The sequence below is a fragment of the Centroberyx gerrardi genome, chromosome 17, assembly GCF_048128805.1.
Source record: "Centroberyx gerrardi isolate f3 chromosome 17, fCenGer3.hap1.cur.20231027, whole genome shotgun sequence".
NCBI lineage: Eukaryota > Metazoa > Chordata > Actinopteri > Beryciformes > Berycidae > Centroberyx > Centroberyx gerrardi.
The window spans coordinates 16,354,557-16,371,469 of record NC_136013.1 but is presented as its reverse complement, the minus strand read 5'-3'; the positions used below and the strand labels follow the sequence as shown (position 1 = coordinate 16,371,469).

The 16,913-nt window shown below is 42.9% G+C and overlaps 2 protein-coding genes across 4 annotated transcripts; both read left to right on the top strand.

Annotated features, from left to right (window-relative positions):
- The first annotated feature begins 1,298 nt into the window (after nucleotides 1-1,298).
- On the top strand, nucleotides 1,299-4,822 carry actc1b (actin alpha cardiac muscle 1b). The gene is made up of 9 exons (XM_071925261.1): nucleotides 1,299-1,328; nucleotides 2,492-2,642; nucleotides 2,786-2,914; nucleotides 3,103-3,213; nucleotides 3,310-3,394; nucleotides 3,737-3,898; nucleotides 4,014-4,205; nucleotides 4,309-4,490; nucleotides 4,589-4,822. Exons 2-9 carry the CDS (start codon nucleotides 2,514-2,516, stop codon nucleotides 4,730-4,732), a joined length of 1,134 nt encoding a protein of 377 aa, XP_071781362.1. The 5' UTR covers nucleotides 1,299-1,328; nucleotides 2,492-2,513; the 3' UTR covers nucleotides 4,733-4,822.
- A 2,972-nt stretch (nucleotides 4,823-7,794) lies between these two features.
- Nucleotides 7,795-15,752, top strand: arhgap11a (Rho GTPase activating protein 11A). 3 transcript variants are annotated; one of them, XM_071925243.2, is made up of 12 exons: nucleotides 7,795-8,467; nucleotides 9,575-9,642; nucleotides 9,734-9,830; nucleotides 9,923-10,179; nucleotides 10,353-10,516; nucleotides 10,609-10,749; nucleotides 11,506-11,580; nucleotides 11,994-12,167; nucleotides 12,257-12,386; nucleotides 12,491-12,599; nucleotides 13,362-13,476; nucleotides 13,591-15,752. In XM_071925243.2, the coding sequence occupies exons 1-12, from the start codon at nucleotides 8,339-8,341 to the stop codon at nucleotides 15,096-15,098; spliced, it is 2,967 nt and encodes a 988-aa protein (XP_071781344.1). In that variant the 5' UTR covers nucleotides 7,795-8,338; the 3' UTR covers nucleotides 15,099-15,752. The 3 variants fall into 3 exon arrangements, with proteins under 3 accessions (XP_071781344.1, XP_078145565.1, XP_071781345.1); XM_078289439.1 differs by lacking the exon at nucleotides 11,506-11,580 and having other exon boundaries at nucleotides 13,362-13,464; XM_071925244.2 differs by lacking the exon at nucleotides 11,506-11,580.
- The last annotated feature ends 1,161 nt before the right edge of the window (nucleotides 15,753-16,913 follow it).

Here is a 16,913-nt window from a genome sequence, read left to right as displayed (position 1 = left end):
GGTGGGACAGCCTGGAGCAGAAGAATGCTCTCACATACCCCCAGCTATGATATGACCTAACATATTACACACTGCTTTTACCCTCTGCCTGACCCAACTGTCTTAAAAGTAAAAAAAAAAATCTCTTATTGTTACAAAAACTTGCTATTATGGATGGTATTTGGTAGTAATGGTGTATTGATTAATACATTGTCCAAGTCCGCAACATGCCTGAATAGATGAGAGTATTACCTCTTAAGGTACAGTATACATCAAGGAAAATATACTGGAAAGTGGGTGGGACAAATATGGAGCTCCTATTTGCAAAGCTGCCACTCGGGAACCTCAGTGGCTGCACATTAATGACACTGCTGCTCACCATAACCCTACAAGGAGACAGCTGGGCCAATCAGGGCTGAGCGCTGAGACCGGCAGGCCACTCAGACAGCCAGATCAGAGACAGAGCCCGGCTGGCATTACCATCAGCTGTTCCACGCGTTAAGGGGGCTCAGCGCACATACCGACAGCATGGCCTACTGACATATGCAATGTTTTCATCTCCTTAACAAGACACCAGTCACACCGTCCCCACTCGGTCATCATAGTGGGCCTTCTAGGTGGTTATGAGCGTGGTAAAATCTAGATATGATAGATGTGTTCCCACCTACTGTACAGTCTCCCATTCAGTCATAGATGTGTGTCAGCATGATGGAGAATAAAAAATGTAAAATACTGATTGCATGACATGGACCCTGTGTATTAATTTTGACATAATCATATCATTTCATGGTCAAAAATAAATTATTATACTTCAACACACATGATTACACATGCGACTGAGGCATGAAGTTATATACAGTATTTCATGTGAATGTTCATGAGATAAACTTGCATCTTTGAAACATTACTCTTTTGATAGTGCTTTCATAAATTTGTATTAGTGTTAATTTTGTTTTATTTTATTAATGTATATAAATACAAATGAGCATGGGCTCAGAATGGAGACAAAACCTAGATTTGATGAGAGCCTCCCCTTCATGTTAGTAGCTACCAATCATACTCCATCACATTACCTTTACACCTTTCTATCCTCCACCAATATTTCATTAAAAGTGTGTCAGTCTTGTATGATTTTCTCTGAAGCATCTCTCCATTGTAGATGAGTCCCATCCCTTTATGTGAGATACATTTTCCTCTGGCTTGTTGATTTTTGCTGGCAGCTCTTATTTGGACTTGTGTGAACCCTCAGCCCCGCCCCTGGTCCCTAGACCCGGTCTGGGTCTTATTTAAGGGCTCCTCTCACCTCACGCTTTGTCCCAGTGGAAGCATCAGTCTACCAGTGCAACTTGGTGAGTACATTTCACAACTTGTTACTCTGGAACGCTGTAGAAGTCTATGTCATTTGTGTGATTAGATTTTATGGAATTTATGTGGATTGTGATCTTTTTTTCCACAAAGTTCTTTGGCTGTAGTTTTGACCTGATGATGATTAGATCAGAGATGAATTAGATGAATGGATGATGTCATTTCAACTGCCTAACAGTTTTCTCAAGTGGTAATCAATTGCTAACTAGACTTATGGAGTTAAAACTGGGCTTGTGCAGGATTGATTGCAATGGGGCGTTGAGATTAACATTGTCAATATTAGATGATTTCCTGTGATCAATATAAGTCATAGTATGAAGAATTTCTGTGGGAAATGCTAGATAAGACTGTCAGTGTGTGGGCATTCTGCAAATATATCATATGTGAGGATTTACTTTGAACAGTGCACAAATAGTGAGAAAGAGTTGGTCGTATTTACCTATGGTCTAATGAATGAAACTATTAGGCAGCTGAGGCATGGAGCCATGTAGTAAAACAAAAGTGTCACAGTGTGCTGACAGATGGGTACTGGCCTGGCTCTGAGACAAGCTCTCTCAGACCTGAAATAGCTGCAGATAGAGGCTCTGCGGGAGATCCATGTGTCACTTGTTTCGTCCTGTTAGGTACAGTGGGGGTGCCGAGCTTAAAATAGATCACAGGTCTCTCTGTTATGCCCCTTTTTGGTGCTACCTCAGCAGCCCTGAGATGTCCCAGGAACAATCATGGCTATGGAGATATAGTATCAGTAGTTGTACAACAAGGTTAGGACCAAAATAACATCCAAAGGCATGTCTAATTAGCACTCTATAGATAGCACCCATTCAAGTGGCTTGCATTAGTGTCTGCAAGTGATAATACTTTCAGACTAGTTATGAGATAGCTCTGGCAGGTCTTCAAAAGCATTGCAGATCACAGTTAATACATATCATAGTCATATGATTGATTATGTCACTCACTTTCCTGGATGTAGCAAGTCTAGCCACTTCATCACAGCATCAATCAAACCACTCCAGTGATAACGTGTCTGTGATTGTTTAATTAGGATAGGCCTTCATGCTATGCATCCAATGAGAGCGGCAGTTTAGACAGCTGCTCCTAACACTCAGCCTAACTCTTCTCTCCTTGTCTGTCCCCCCGCTCCTTTTAGACCATCCCAGTAAAGCCTAATCATGTGCGACGACGATGAGACTACCGCCCTCGTGTGCGACAACGGCTCTGGCTTGGTCAAGGCTGGATTTGCCGGAGATGACGCTCCCCGTGCTGTCTTCCCTTCCATCGTTGGAAGGCCCCGCCACCAGGTACGCTCAAGTGAGAGGGAAATCACTGTCTGGTTAAACAGTATCTTTATACTGAGTAAATCATCAGTGAGAAAAACGAAGAGTAGCGTCTTCCTATGTCTTCAAATGTTCCTCTGACGTTTCCCCTCTCTTGCCTTCCTCAGGGTGTGATGGTGGGTATGGGTCAGAAGGACAGCTACGTAGGTGATGAAGCCCAGAGCAAAAGGGGTATCCTGACCCTCAAGTACCCCATCGAGCATGGCATCATCACCAACTGGGACGATATGGAGAAGGTGTGTGTTGACAGTGGATACTCATTTACAACATTCTTGGCAGCTGAGCTTCCGCATCCTGGACAGATCTACTGCCTGGCCACCATCAGAGAGGATGCTTCTTATTAGATTAGACCCTTTATTTAGGAAACCTGGTTGTCAAGGGATGATTCTTTCCTGATATGAGCTGTTATTTCCCCCTCGGTCAGATCTGGCACCACACCTTCTACAATGAGCTGCGCGTGGCCCCCGAGGAGCACCCCACCCTGCTCACTGAGGCTCCCCTGAACCCCAAGGCCAACAGGGAGAAGATGACCCAGGTACTTCACAGTCACTGCTTCATATCATCCTCCAGCAGTTTTATCTCAAATTTGTTCTCTGGATGAGAGACAAACATTAATTATTCTGTCTTGCAGATCATGTTCGAGACCTTCAACGTTCCTGCAATGTATGTGGCCATCCAGGCTGTGCTGTCCCTGTACGCCTCTGGCCGTACCACCGGTCAGTACACTACCGCTTCACAATCCTCTTCAGCTTTGCCAAAAGGACCCAATTTAAGACCTACTAACATTGTACAGCTCCTATACTTATTTATAAACTTGTAGTGCTCAGGCAAGTGTTGAACACTCTGAGGGTGTCTATCATCTGAATCACTCTGTCAACGGCTGATTGTACGGCTGTTAATTCTTCCCTGGCAGGGTGTGTGTCTAGTGATGTCAGCAGCATTGTATAGTTTATGATGTGAGACATACTTGAAGAGGGCAGACCTGTATTTGGCTGCCAATCCTCACCCTCACAGGCATGCATGTCTGACCAATTACGGGCCTTATCTGCCTGCTGTAGGTATTGTGCTGGACTCTGGTGATGGTGTGACCCACAACGTCCCCATCTATGAGGGTTACGCTCTGCCCCACGCCATCATGCGTCTGGATCTGGCCGGTCGCGACCTGACTGACTACCTGATGAAGATCCTGACTGAGCGCGGCTACTCCTTTGTCACAACTGGTATGTTCAGAAGAGCTCTGCTCGATGCCGTCACGCTCCATTATTTTCATTCCTATATGAGAGGTCTGCAGTTGTCTACGTGTTGTTTCACATTACTTGAACTTCTACTCCTTAGCTGAGCGTGAGATTGTGCGCGACATCAAGGAGAAGCTGTGCTATGTGGCTCTTGACTTTGAGAATGAGATGGCCACCGCCGCCTCCTCCTCCTCACTGGAGAAGAGCTACGAGCTGCCCGACGGTCAGGTCATCACCATTGGTAACGAGCGTTTCCGCTGCCCAGAGACCCTCTTCCAGCCTTCCTTCATTGGTGAGTCATGTTCATTGGATTGGTTGCCCTCCGATTCTTGATGGATGCAAGACTTTTTTTTGTCTGTGTCGCAAAACTCATCTTTGTGCCTATCGCCTATCAGGTATGGAGTCTGCTGGTATCCATGAGACCGCCTACAACAGCATCATGAAGTGTGACATTGACATCCGTAAGGACCTGTATGCCAACAACGTGCTGTCTGGAGGTACCACCATGTACCCTGGTATTGCTGACCGTATGCAGAAGGAGATTACAGCCCTGGCCCCCAGCACCATGAAGATCAAGGTGAGAGAACTGCAAAGGCATTAATTCATCAATTTATACAAAAGCTGAATGATATAGTGACAGAACACTCAATTATATGCCCTTTGTTCCTTATCTAGATCATTGCTCCTCCTGAGAGGAAGTACTCCGTCTGGATCGGTGGCTCCATCCTGGCTTCCCTGTCCACCTTCCAGCAGATGTGGATCAGCAAGCAGGAGTACGATGAGGCAGGCCCCTCCATTGTCCACAGGAAGTGCTTCTAAACACACAACCAACCTCCTTTCATCCATACATTTGTACGTTGTTGTCTACTGTATATATCTGTTCTATTGTAATAAAGATAAACCCTTGTAACAGCATCACTTGCCATCGTTTTTATGACTGTTAAATAGAAAACAAGCAACATCCTACATGCAATAGCATATAATACAGCAGGAGCAGGGCAAGGTAGTCTCTCTAACCACTGTATTACTGGCATGTATTTGAGTCATAGCTGGAAAATAACGGGCAACAATGAAAGCACCTACCCATAACCTGCTAAACAGCTGCTTGTAAATTTGCCAGAAACAACAAAAAAATGTAGCGGCATCTTGGCATCTTGGCAGAGACTAACAGTAAGCACAGGAACAAAATAGCAGAAGTTAACCTATGAACTGCCCTTACAGCTATCTATCCATGAGACGTATCTTTATCGTTAAAAGATAATGGTTCTCAACTTGGGGGGTCAGGACCACCCAGGGGGTCGCAAGATAATTTTGAGGGGTCTGAAAGCATCTCCGTTGCTTACGATAGATCAAGGGTCTTAAACATGTTCAACCAAACAACAAATGTATTTTCTTGCCCTGGAACCCAGGATAACTCAAACGTATTACTACTCTTCTTGACACATGAGAATGGCTCACAGACATGGATTCAGGCTGGTCACAAGGCAGCGATACATGGCCAATTGTCTTCAGGAGGAAAGGGGGAGGAATAGGGGTTGGCAAATGAGACAAACAATATACTGCCTGCATAGTGCCACCAGCAATTACACAGGACTTTTTTTTGAGCGGCTCTGATGGACAACAGTGCCCAAGAAGTTGCTCAGTAGGAACATCCCGTTGCCAGGAACAGATTTCAGACCCTGGGGCACTCTGTGTTGCTTGGTCCTTGGATTGTTGCCCATCTACATTGCCCAAAAACTTTCCTTGTGTAAAAAGTGAATCTCCACTGGCAGAACTTTCTTTGTCTAGATCTAATCCTTGGTCTAGGATACTAACAGCAATACCAAATTCATGAGTCTGTCTGTCAGTCCATCTTTGCCTGCGTGTCTTTATGTCCATGACTGTATTTATAGGGATTATCAAGAGTGTGCAGAAACAGTGATGGTGATTTGCTTCCACCTAGTGGTTGAATCAAAGTGATTGAAGACAGTAGTGACCTGCTTATTTACTTTTAGCATCTTTACTAAATATTTCAGAGCACTTTCCACTTAGCACAATATACAATAAATCAAAGTCACAGGTTGCTGCAAACATTTCTATTAAAGTTTTCTCAGATTATATTCTTGTAGATGTTAAAGATGAAGATGACTGTAAAAGAATGATATGAAAACAGCTTCAGCACACTTTATTGAAGCTTTTTTTTCTTTAAAAATTAAAGCCTGACCTTCATCAGAACATACCATATACTGTACATCAGGACATATGGCATATGGTATCTTTTGATATTTGATCATGTTGTCACTGACCATTTGGCATCTTGTTGCCTGAGTAGTGGAAACTATATGAGTAAACAGCCCTAGAAACACTAAACTGACAAAGTAGCTGCACTTGTTGCTATCTGACAGAAACGGAGGTTGTGGCACAACCGCATGGCTGCTCTGAAACTGAAGCAGGAACAGTAAAAAGCTCTATAAGACTAGGCCAACAGGATATGACCATTGAACTGGGCCTTCCAGATCTAGAGCCAACTTTTCTAACCTTCACTGTAAATGAGTTTTCAATCAAAGCTTTCAAAGTGCCCATGTCCTTACATTGGTCCTCTGACCTTGCTAACAAGTTATCAAGGACATGGATGGTCAGTATATGTCCAACATATCATTTACGAGCCCCTTGATGCAACAGACACCAGGGACATCGATGACCATGTTAATGTCCTGTACAGTTTAAAACAGTCACAGCTGGTGGTTTGGTTGTGGTCTGATTGCTGTGACTCTGTGGTAAACCAGAGTGCAGCCTGCTGCAATAAACATTTTACTGGTTCTTCTGTCATCATATAAAGGACATCAGATGGGAGGCCTTCCCCTTTCCCATCATCCTTAAATATTACTGTCAGACACATTCTTTCCTGATGGCACTGTGGAAACTTGATGGTTCCATTCACTCAAGGTGAGGTACTGAATATTATCAGCGAGCTCCTGGGTTGTGTGTTGTGCTCACTATTGGAGAAGAGTGTGTGAAACTGCCCCGACAGCGGTAGCTGAATCAAAAATTACATTACTTCTACTGGCTCAGCACTGAAGGCTCACAGCATTAGTATCTGTGGTGTGCAAGGACTCTCACATCAGTCACAATCACATCCCAGAGATCCTTCATCATATCCTCAATATGTTGCCCTGAGTTTTGGGAAACAGTTTCTACTGTGATAATTCCAAAATGTAATTACGTTAAACTGTCCCAGGGTGTGACAGAAGCAGAAAAACTCCCCTGATTTTACTATTGGCTTTGATTTCATTTTCACTGCCAATTCAAACAACACATATTTTTTGGTTATTAATTACCAGTAATATGGCTATCTGACAATATGTGGAACGCCCACTCAAACAAACACACACTCAGATATGACCTGAAGTGAAAACGCTATGCACAAAAACAGGGTCAGAGAGAGATTGTTTGCCTGCTACATCCCCAATATAGGCAAATAAGGGAGGTATGATGACAAAATGACAAAATGTATAAATGTTACATTGTAGCTCTACTGAGGACTGCTGTAAACATTTGTTTAGTTTGAGCCCGAATATAAAAAGTCATTAACATACCTAACCAACTAACATAAGACAGTACAGTACACTCAAGGAGGTTTTGAGTACAGTTGTGTGAATTTTCCAGTGCATTTTCCATTTTGAAGGGATGCAGGTTTTGTATTAGAGCGTCAACCGGTTGACAGGAATCGTCCATTCAAACATTGGGCCAAAGGGGAAAGCCCCGCCCAGTCAAGCTACCCTTGGCAGCGAAACATACTTCGTAGTGAAGGATATTCGAACCGTTCCTAGCCAATCACAGCGCAGAACGTAGGGAGCGCTGCCGTTTGAATGATCTGCGGAAACAGCCTCGGAACCGATTTGACGAGCCAGTGCACAATGCAGTTAGCCAGCTAACGTAACGATTTTCGAGCGATTGGGATCGAGTAAAGCAGTAGAAATTAAACAGTTCAATGGTTGATTCGACGTACATTGTAGTTTAGGTTGTATGACAGCCATACGCGGCTTTGTTTTTTGAGCGAAGCTTGTTAGCTTATGTAACCTGCTAGCTAGCTAGCTAACTGCATTGCAGCCCGTCATATAAATGAGCGCTCGACATGTAGGCAAGTCATCAACATCTTCTTGGGACTGGGTAGTTAGTAGCTTAGTTGTTTTCACAGTTAGGTTTAAGTCAGCAAACTGGAGTATTGACCAAGTGTTTTGTGTGCAGCTAATAAGAGTGAGGATGAATTAATGTTAAAAGGCAGCAGGAAGTGATAGAAAGACTCGGGTCAGGACAAGAAAGTTACAGATTGCCAACGGGGAAGTGTCGGTTGTTTTGGTCCTGACAGAAGAGCGTGGATGACTTGGACGAATTGTCTTGCAAAGTTAATTTGAAAAGTAAAGGTGACTTGTGTGAAGTGAAAAAATGAAGGTCATGGAGAGAAACGTGATGCGTTTAGTGGCTGTACAACACCTACGCACAGCGTATGGGATAAAGACAAAGAACTGGAACAAAAACAAAGCAGTCAGCTGCAAGATAACAGCTAGCCACTCGGTAAGTTTGAAGAATATCATTTAACACTATATCTAGTAGCCTACACATAACCATTTTATTTTCAGTGCCTGGTAAACTTTCTGACAGTTTGTTATTGTATGCCACGAATCAACAAATTAAGAGTATCAGCCCTGAACAGACTTTCCTATTGTTATGACTGTTGGATCTAATTTACATATTGTTGAAAGCATGCCCACCCCCCTTATCGAGACCCATTTGTTTGCATGTCATTGTTACCCATGTCACTCATTGTAGATGCTACTTTGTAGGCAACTTCGCTGCGATTATTCACACCTGCGTACATTTTTCTCTTACCAGCAATAGAATGCAAAGTCCAATAAGCCATAAAACAGGACAGTGTGTTCCCTTGAGATTTATGGCTGTAATGGTGTAAGACATTTTGGGCAATAGAGACACATAATTTTCAGCAACAGAATTTAACCTCTTAGAGATATGCCTAATTGAATTTAATGGCAGTCACAGTTCAGAAAGGAACAATTGAAGTCTTGTTGCACCTAGCGTACGTTACTGGTAATTAGCTCACAAGAGTCACAAGGTTTGTTTCAAGACAGCCTGTTGCTTTTCAAATGCACATTGAACTTCCCCATTTTTAGGTGTATTGCCCTAATATGTAGAGGAAAAACTGTCACAACCTTGCAGCTCCAACAAGTTGGATGAATCAAAGTGAACTGAAATGAAGTAATTCTGCTACTCTTGGAGAACACTAGACAACATTTTGAACCAACATGCTTTTGCTATTGTAGCTTTCATCATGGCTCTCTGAAACACATAGGAATGTTTGGCAGCCACTCAGATCTGTTTGATCAAGAGAAGCATAAGTCTGTACCTCGCATCGTCTGGCAGTGGAATGCCTGTCTGCCACGGGGAACTCTTAAGTATTTTGCTCAATACGGACCAAAAAGATCACATGTTTGGGCTTGAATGCCTCTAAAAGTCTGACATTAATGTTTAAGTGAGGCATGTGATGCCATTGACAGGTTATTAGGGTGCCAAATAGATGATCGGGCTTGTTCAGCAATTTATAGCCTTCTCATTTGAAGTCTAACATGGAGTAGAATTTATATCTAATTTTTTTTCTTCCCCCAGGCAAAGGTTTTTGGGATACCGCTGGAGATCTTGCCGCACTATAATATGGAATGTGGGAGTGTACCAAGGCAAGTGGAGGAAGTTGTTTTCAAGAGTTTTGTACATTTATTTTTTTCCGGTTTTATACATTTTATGCTCATGACATCTCTGTCTTCTCAGCTTTCTGGTTGAAGCGTGTATGAAACTGCTGGCGCATGTAGACACAGAGGGCCTGTTCAGAAAGTCGGGCTCCATTGTTCGCCTGAAAGCACTCCGGGTGAGTGATAGCTTATGTTGACCTTACTTTCAGTGAGGGACCTTGACCCTGGGAAAGGTCTAACACAGTGGAGCCTTGTTTTGTCTGCCTAGGCTAAATTGGATGCGGGCGAGGAGTGCCTGCCCACCGCACTTCCCTGTGATGTTGCTGGTCTGGTGAAGCAGTTCTTCAGGGAGCTGCCAGAGCCGGTGCTACCCACAGAGCTGCAGGAGGCCTTCTACAAGGCCCAGCAGCTCCCCACTGAGGAGGCGAGGACTTCTGCCACCATGCTGCTGTCTTGTGTACTGCCTGACAGAAATTTCAGCATCCTGCGTCACTTTTTCGACTTCCTCCACAATGTCTCTCAGAGGTATTTTCAGTTGGACTAATTCATCGGTGGAATTTGACATTGTTTTTCTATGAATTATTTACAAACATCCATGAAAATTATTATGGCATAGGCTGATGTGAGCTGGTCTTTTTACTGTTTTTTTGTAACTTCATACTTAACTTCTGTTTTTCTTTTTTCCCTGCCTACCCCAGGAGTGCAGAGAATAAGATGGACAGCAGTAACTTATCTGTGATCTTGGCTCCCAACCTCCTCCACTCTGGCGACGGTACGGAAAAGATGAACGCCAGCACAGAGAAACGCCTCAAGCTACAGGCAGCAGTGGTCCACTGCTTCATAGAGAACTCCTACAACTTTGGTATGACTCAAGACCCCTTACTGACAGGTCATCTAAGTGTCTAAACTGAGGCTTCATAGCACTAAGTCTTGGGCTGTGTCTGTATGTGACAGGTGTGTTACCGCAGTTCCTCATGGAGAAGGTTCCAGCCATGATGGGCTGTGAGGCTGGTGTTCTCTCTCCTGCTCTTGATGAACTTGAGGAGCTGGACACAAACTCAGGGATGAAGAGGAGACGCAGGTGCAGCTTAGGAGGTAAGACTACTTATTTACGTCATTGGAGATTTATTTTTTCTATTAAAGCTACAATATGCAACTTTTTGCCTTGAAATAGAAAGTGTATTGTTAGTCCCTCCCTCCTCCCCTCAGTTGGTCAAGTTTCCACCCCAACACTTGTCACTCATCTTGATGAGCTGTTTACCTTGAAATGGCATCTAGCCTGAGGCTGAGCTAACTGGCATCCGTAAAGCCCAGAACAGCCGTTGAAGAAGCAGAAAACGACCACAGAATCCACAATAAATAAAAAGCAATGCCAATGTTCACCTGTGTTCGAACGGGTCTGGTCTAATGAAAGCTGGTAAGGTATTAAATGTGAAAATGTCCCTTGTAGGCAACAAAGTAAGGGTGAGTTGGGCTTTCAATGTAATGTAAGCCAACTGCAAAAAAAAACAAAAAACAGGAACAGGAGTATTGCAGTGTTGTGAAAAACACAATGACGCATACAAATGCACATTACAAAATGTGCATTTAATTTTCCCTGTAGGTGGTGTCGTAAAAATAAATTACTGCACAATAATAGTCAAACCATGAAACCGTGATTTTTCCTCACACTATAATCGTACCGTTAACATCTCAAACCGTTGCATCCTTAGCTACAACTTCGCTGTGCTGATCATCAACATTCCCTGATCATCAAAAAGTTGTGTATTGTAGCTTTAAATACATCATGTGGTTATTTTGAAGCATCAGCCAGTGGATACTGTATATGGTTTGGTTTGTCTCGCATTTCAGATATGGTCAATGGCGCTCTGAATAAGTTAAAAACTAATAGAACACCCACAAAAACCACCCAGACAGACAGTCTTGGTAGGTATTGAGGTCGGATTGCGTTGCCTGTCATGTAGCATGATAACAGTAATCCATCTCATCTACTTTGCACATCAAGAAATTAGCTTCTTGTTCTTCAATCAGAAATCAAACTCTTTATTTCGCCTCAGATTTAATATTCTAATGCGCTTGTATTGAAATGGATTCACAGCTGCCTTAATAGTGAATGATAAGTGTGATTTGGTTGATGTGAAATAATGCCTGTCTGAATTGGCCTTTCTTTTCTTTGCCTGCCTGCCTGTCATTTGCGCTAATGGTCTTCCACAAGCTTTAGTCAAGATCTGCTCATTCTTCACAGTGGCTTGGTTCAGAATGAGTTTTGGGATATTTTCAAAATAATTGTGCAAATCCTATACATTTTTACTACATTAATCCTTTTATGATTTTGCCAGTCTTTGCTTCTGCCACTCCTGTGATTGCAACGCCAAGCTCCAAGCGAAAACTTCCTTTGGAATCTGGTCAGAGTTTTGGATTCTCAAACAAGAAACGTAGATCCATCAAAAAGAACCTTGGTATAGACTTACTTCCCAATACTTTGTTCAGCGGAACCTCCACTCCCGGATCAGGTATTGATGATTGTTTGATCAAATTGGCTTACACTATTATGCTATTTTGCAAGCTGGAGCTTAAACTTTTCCCTCTATTTATGTTGTAGTATACAGTGCATCAGAAGTCTTGGACTCTTCCCACAATGCCTTGTCCTCAGCAGGGAGGTCTAGTAGGCAATCAACTACCTCTGCAAGGAGGAAGAGCCGCCGACTGAGCAACAGGCATGCGGTCAACAGGTACGCACCCAGCATACGCACCCTCAAAGCTATATGTGCATTCTTAGTTTTATATTACATGAGATTATTGTATATTAAGTGTGTTTCAATTCATTGCTTTTCAGAGTTGAATCTGGAAAGGCTGGTTGCTTTTCTCCTAAAGCCGGCAAAAAAGAAGCATCACGCAAGTCTCTGCGCTTGCGCTTTAGCCTGGGGAAGAGCAGTAAAGACGCTGTAAGTGTGGTTGCCTGAAAGACTTCACAATCTGATTATCTGGCTCACAGATAAACAACAATCACTGCCATTAGGCATCTTTTGGATTTACCGTAATTGTATTAATCAAAAAATAATCCCTTTGCATGTGTGGTGTAATTTTAGGGTAAATTGTTGCACAGTAGCACTTTCATTATGGTGTAATATTCTAAGGTTCACATTTCTCTTAGGTAACATGTTCAAAATAATGCATGCATGGTTTTAAGATGGATCTGCATTCTTTTGAACAGCTTTACATTTGTAATCGTACAAAATAACTAAATAACTTTTAAGACGATATGAAATGTTCATACTTGTAAGTTACAAAGCCATAGCATGTTTGATCTCAAACCCAATTTTCAATGATTTACCATGTTCAACAGTCAGAAGAAAGAATGCTATACATATTTTACTAAAAGTGTAACCTGGTTTGGGTATTTACATTGGGTGAGTTGCTAAATGTTTATTATAGAGATCATTTTCTAATGTCTTATATGTATATTTTTGACTTAATAAAGTTCTGTTGACCAACAAAATCCATTATCTTGTTTCTTCTGAGTGAATTTATCATCCTCTGAAGAACTAACCACAAAAGTAACTAAATTAACATATTTAACGTTACATTTTGGTTAACATCTGTTGGGCTCTTTTTAACAAAATAATACTTCTCTAAAGCTTAATCCTCCTTGCGGTCTAAGTAGATTCCTTCATCTTTCATTTCTCATTCCATTTCTGGTGATAAAGGGGTCTGAGTCCATTGGCTGGCGACTTGCCACTCAGGAGAGCACCACCAGTTTTCGCTTCACCAAAGACGCAGAGTTCAGCCCGTCTGTTCTGCGTAACAAAAGTGAGTCCAAGAGTGAGTATCCATCCAACAAATCCAATCAGCTGTTTCCTAGAAATTGAGAATATTTGTAAGTTCAACCTAATGCAACATATATGCTAATGCTAATATCCCACCTACCTTTTATAGGCTCTAAGTACATTAGTAAGTCTGAAGACAACTTGCTGACCCCCCAATGTGACTCAAGTGCCCACCGGACCTCGTGGAGTGGGGAGACCCCTGAAGGAGCCCAGGCTTTCAGCGGACGGTCTTTCACAGATACCCCCATGAACATGTGCCTTAAGAACAACTACTTGTCTGAGCCTGCCATCGTTGTATCCAAGCCCCCAACAGGCACCAGCCTTCCCAAGAAGCTGTGTTGTGCCTCCAGTGCTGAGAGCCTGGAGAGTGAGGCTTCCCTCACTGAAGCCCAGAGCCAAACCGGTCCCACCCTGCTGAAAATTAAGAAGGCCTTCACAGAATCGGCCAGTGACCTCCAGGCTGTCGTACAGGACCACAGCAGCTCCACAGGAGAGAACCTGACAAAACCTGAGAGCATCCTGATGCCTCCACCAGAGACTCCTATAATCAAAGTTCTGTCTGTAGACATGGAGACCTCCAGCTTCCCAACCCAACAGAGGCAGCTGGCTGTTGACCAGAACATCACCTTTGGCCAGATCGAAATTGGCCCTTTGTCTCCTTTGCATATTGACAGTGCGCTGTTTGAGACTGGTGTATATTATAGTCCAGCAGTAAAGGCTAATGATGGCTCCCTTTGTGCTGGTGCTGTCAGCAGCCATAATAGCTCTGTGGTTGGTCAAACTGAGACAGAGGCTGAGCAGGTGAATTGCAGCAGGTTGATTGATGCTCTGGACATCCAGAGTCCTGCTCACTTCAAACTGGGTGTCTCCTCCGGGCTGCAGTCCACTCCGTACAGGTCAGACCTTGACCTCTGCGATGAGCTCATCATGCCTAGAGTTGCTACTAAGGTCAGTATGGTACATGAAAAAGTTGCGTTGTTCCCAGAGATTGGTACCAAAGTCCAAAACCAACAGCCCATCTCACCAGAGAGTCTGGAAACCCAAAAGCGTAGGGTGGCAGACCACATTCAACACTTCAACAAGCTCACCCTGTATTCTCCCAAAGCCTCCAAGGCCCAACAAGTCAGGTCACCCCTCAAGTTCCAGCGCACCCCTGTGCGTCAGTCTGTCCGCAGGATCAACTCTCTTCTGGGAGAGAGCAGGAGGCCCACTAGAAACGTGGAGCCTCTCACCAGCCAGAGTGGCCCTGTGGTGAAGGCAACGAGCCTGGAGAGTGGCCTTTCCACTCACCCACAGCTCCAGCTTTACCAGGGAGAAGCATCAGTGGGACCGTCACATAGCAACATTCGTGCCATAAAGAAACCTCCTCCAGTCCCACCCAAAAAGCCAAGCACCCTAGCCCGTAAACCCAAGGCTCTGGGTGATGTGACCAACAAGGTCCAACCCAAGGCCAAAGTAGACTCCTCTGTCCCTGCCAGTAAGATTGATCCAGCAGCAGCCCAGAAGTCTCTAGTGCAGCAGGTAGCAGAGAAGGATGTGTACCATTACAGAGGTTCCCCTAGAAACCCTCTCAACCAAGGACGGCTGTTGTCCGCCACTAAGCCAATAGATTTATAGTAGATTTATCACCTCCTTCTGCCTTCTATGTTGTCTCTGTACTATGCAGGCCTCTTTGTCTGCTAAGACTGTATATCTTTAAAACATTCTGGCTTTGATTATCCATAGTTTTCAGGGGTTTAATTTATTTTTACCTAGATGCTGTTTGTGTTATGTTAGGGTCTAATGGGAGATGTTCTTATGCTGTTGCCTTAAACTTTTTTTTTACTCTAGCTTTAGTTTAAGAGAAGTTTAGCAATATTGACACATCAGCCTTTAAGATTGTATGCTGGTTTGGTAGTGTTTAGATTGTAGTGTGCAGGCCAAAAGATGTACGATTGATGGTATGACTGGAAATTTTTAGATCGAAGTCTTATGCTTTTATTTATACCTTTTTATAATCCTTAGTTGGATATATGTCTAAAAAATACTGTTTACTGGGGAGGGAGTTAAAGCTATTTCTTTTTTTTATTACAGAATATTTTCTTACTGAGGCTTTTCTTTTTGTCATTTACAAAATGTAAAAAAACAAAAACAACGCACCTTTGTTGGATGTTATGATTTTCTGTGCCAAGCAGTATTGATCAAATAACCTGTCCGTTGCAGTCCCTTAATGTCAAAACCATCACCGAATGAACACATTGCCATGTGAACTGCTTCAGACAAATAAACTCAAACAGCATTTACATTTCAGCTCAGTTTGTCTTTTTTCTTCAGTGTGGTTTGGAGAAATGATGAGTACTTGTTTGTTTTGTCCACAAGGGGGAGTCGTACAATCACTTTAGACAGAATCAGACTGACAACATTGTATTCAGTTGTAATGATAGATATCATTGGCTTTAGAAACTTTATTCTATCAAAAACCCAAGATCACGTGACTGTTCATTCAAAGTAAATAACGTAATTGTAACATATGTTGAACCTATTGTAACATTACACTTAGTGTATTGGTCACCTGTTTGGCTATTAAGATAATTGAAAGCATTGAAACAAGGGGGTTAAATTGAGTGGTTTGTAGCATAATTTCTTGAACCGAAGTTGGGCCACACGTGAAAAAGATTTCATCTGCGACACTTAAGATAATTTTTATATGGGTATGGACTTATTGCTCAGATTAACTCGAGGTACCTGAGTTCAACAGTTTAAGATATTTAGACTTTGATCCAGTAATTGAAAATCCATCCGGCCCAAAACAAGGCTATATTTGCCCCACCTACTTTAACATTTCAGAGTAGCCTAGGTAACAATCAGTTCAGTGAATACAATCAAGCCTGTATTTTTCTTGGTGGAGAAAAGTCTCAACAGTGAGTGTGACGGGGTGGAAGGTCAAATTCATTGCATGAGATTTATTCTGCACACCCCATCGATCGACCATTTTTACGTGTAGTAGGATTGATTGATCTGGGCCAAAATCTCACGGCAAGACCTCGCCTGATCCTGCAGCAGCTTATAACAGTATAGTGACAGTATCGTCATACAGTAGCAGCAGCATGCACTTTGGTTTGATAGTCCACCTTTGCGTTATGATGCCGTGAATATTGCAGGCTGGACGCTTGGGCCACGGCCATGTGTGAAGCAGATGGGCAGCACTGCGAGTCTTTCTAATGCCGGTCTTGTTGGAGAGGATGTTTAAGTGCAAGTGTCAGCTCACCATATTTTCACTTTTCTAAAACTCAAACACACTATGAAATATAATATTATCCATCGGGAATGTCGACACAGAGTCTAGTAGGTCTAACAGACATCATGCATCAGGCTTGTCCTTTAAAAGCCGTAGAAACGTTGAATTGAATTGACAGATTCTATAGAAAATATTTGTACTTCCCTATGACTTCA

Bases quoted from the DNA above. Each gene is read 5' to 3' on its own strand.
- actc1b (XM_071925261.1), top strand. From the start codon at position 2,514: ATGTGCGACGACGATGAGACTACCGCCCTCGTGTGCGACAACGGCTCT. The intron at 2,643-2,785 runs GTACGCTCAAGT...TGCCTTCCTCAG, and splicing joins TTGGAAGGCCCCGCCACCAG to GGTGTGATGGTGGGTATGGG. The intron at 4,206-4,308 runs GTGAGTCATGTT...ATCGCCTATCAG, and splicing joins CTTCCAGCCTTCCTTCATTG to GTATGGAGTCTGCTGGTATC.
- arhgap11a (XM_071925243.2), top strand. From the start codon at position 8,339: ATGAAGGTCATGGAGAGAAACGTGATGCGTTTAGTGGCTGTACAACAC. The intron at 11,581-11,993 runs GTAGGTATTGAG...TGATTTTGCCAG, and splicing joins CACCCAGACAGACAGTCTTG to TCTTTGCTTCTGCCACTCCT. The intron at 12,168-12,256 runs GTATTGATGATT...TTTATGTTGTAG, and splicing joins AACCTCCACTCCCGGATCAG to TATACAGTGCATCAGAAGTC.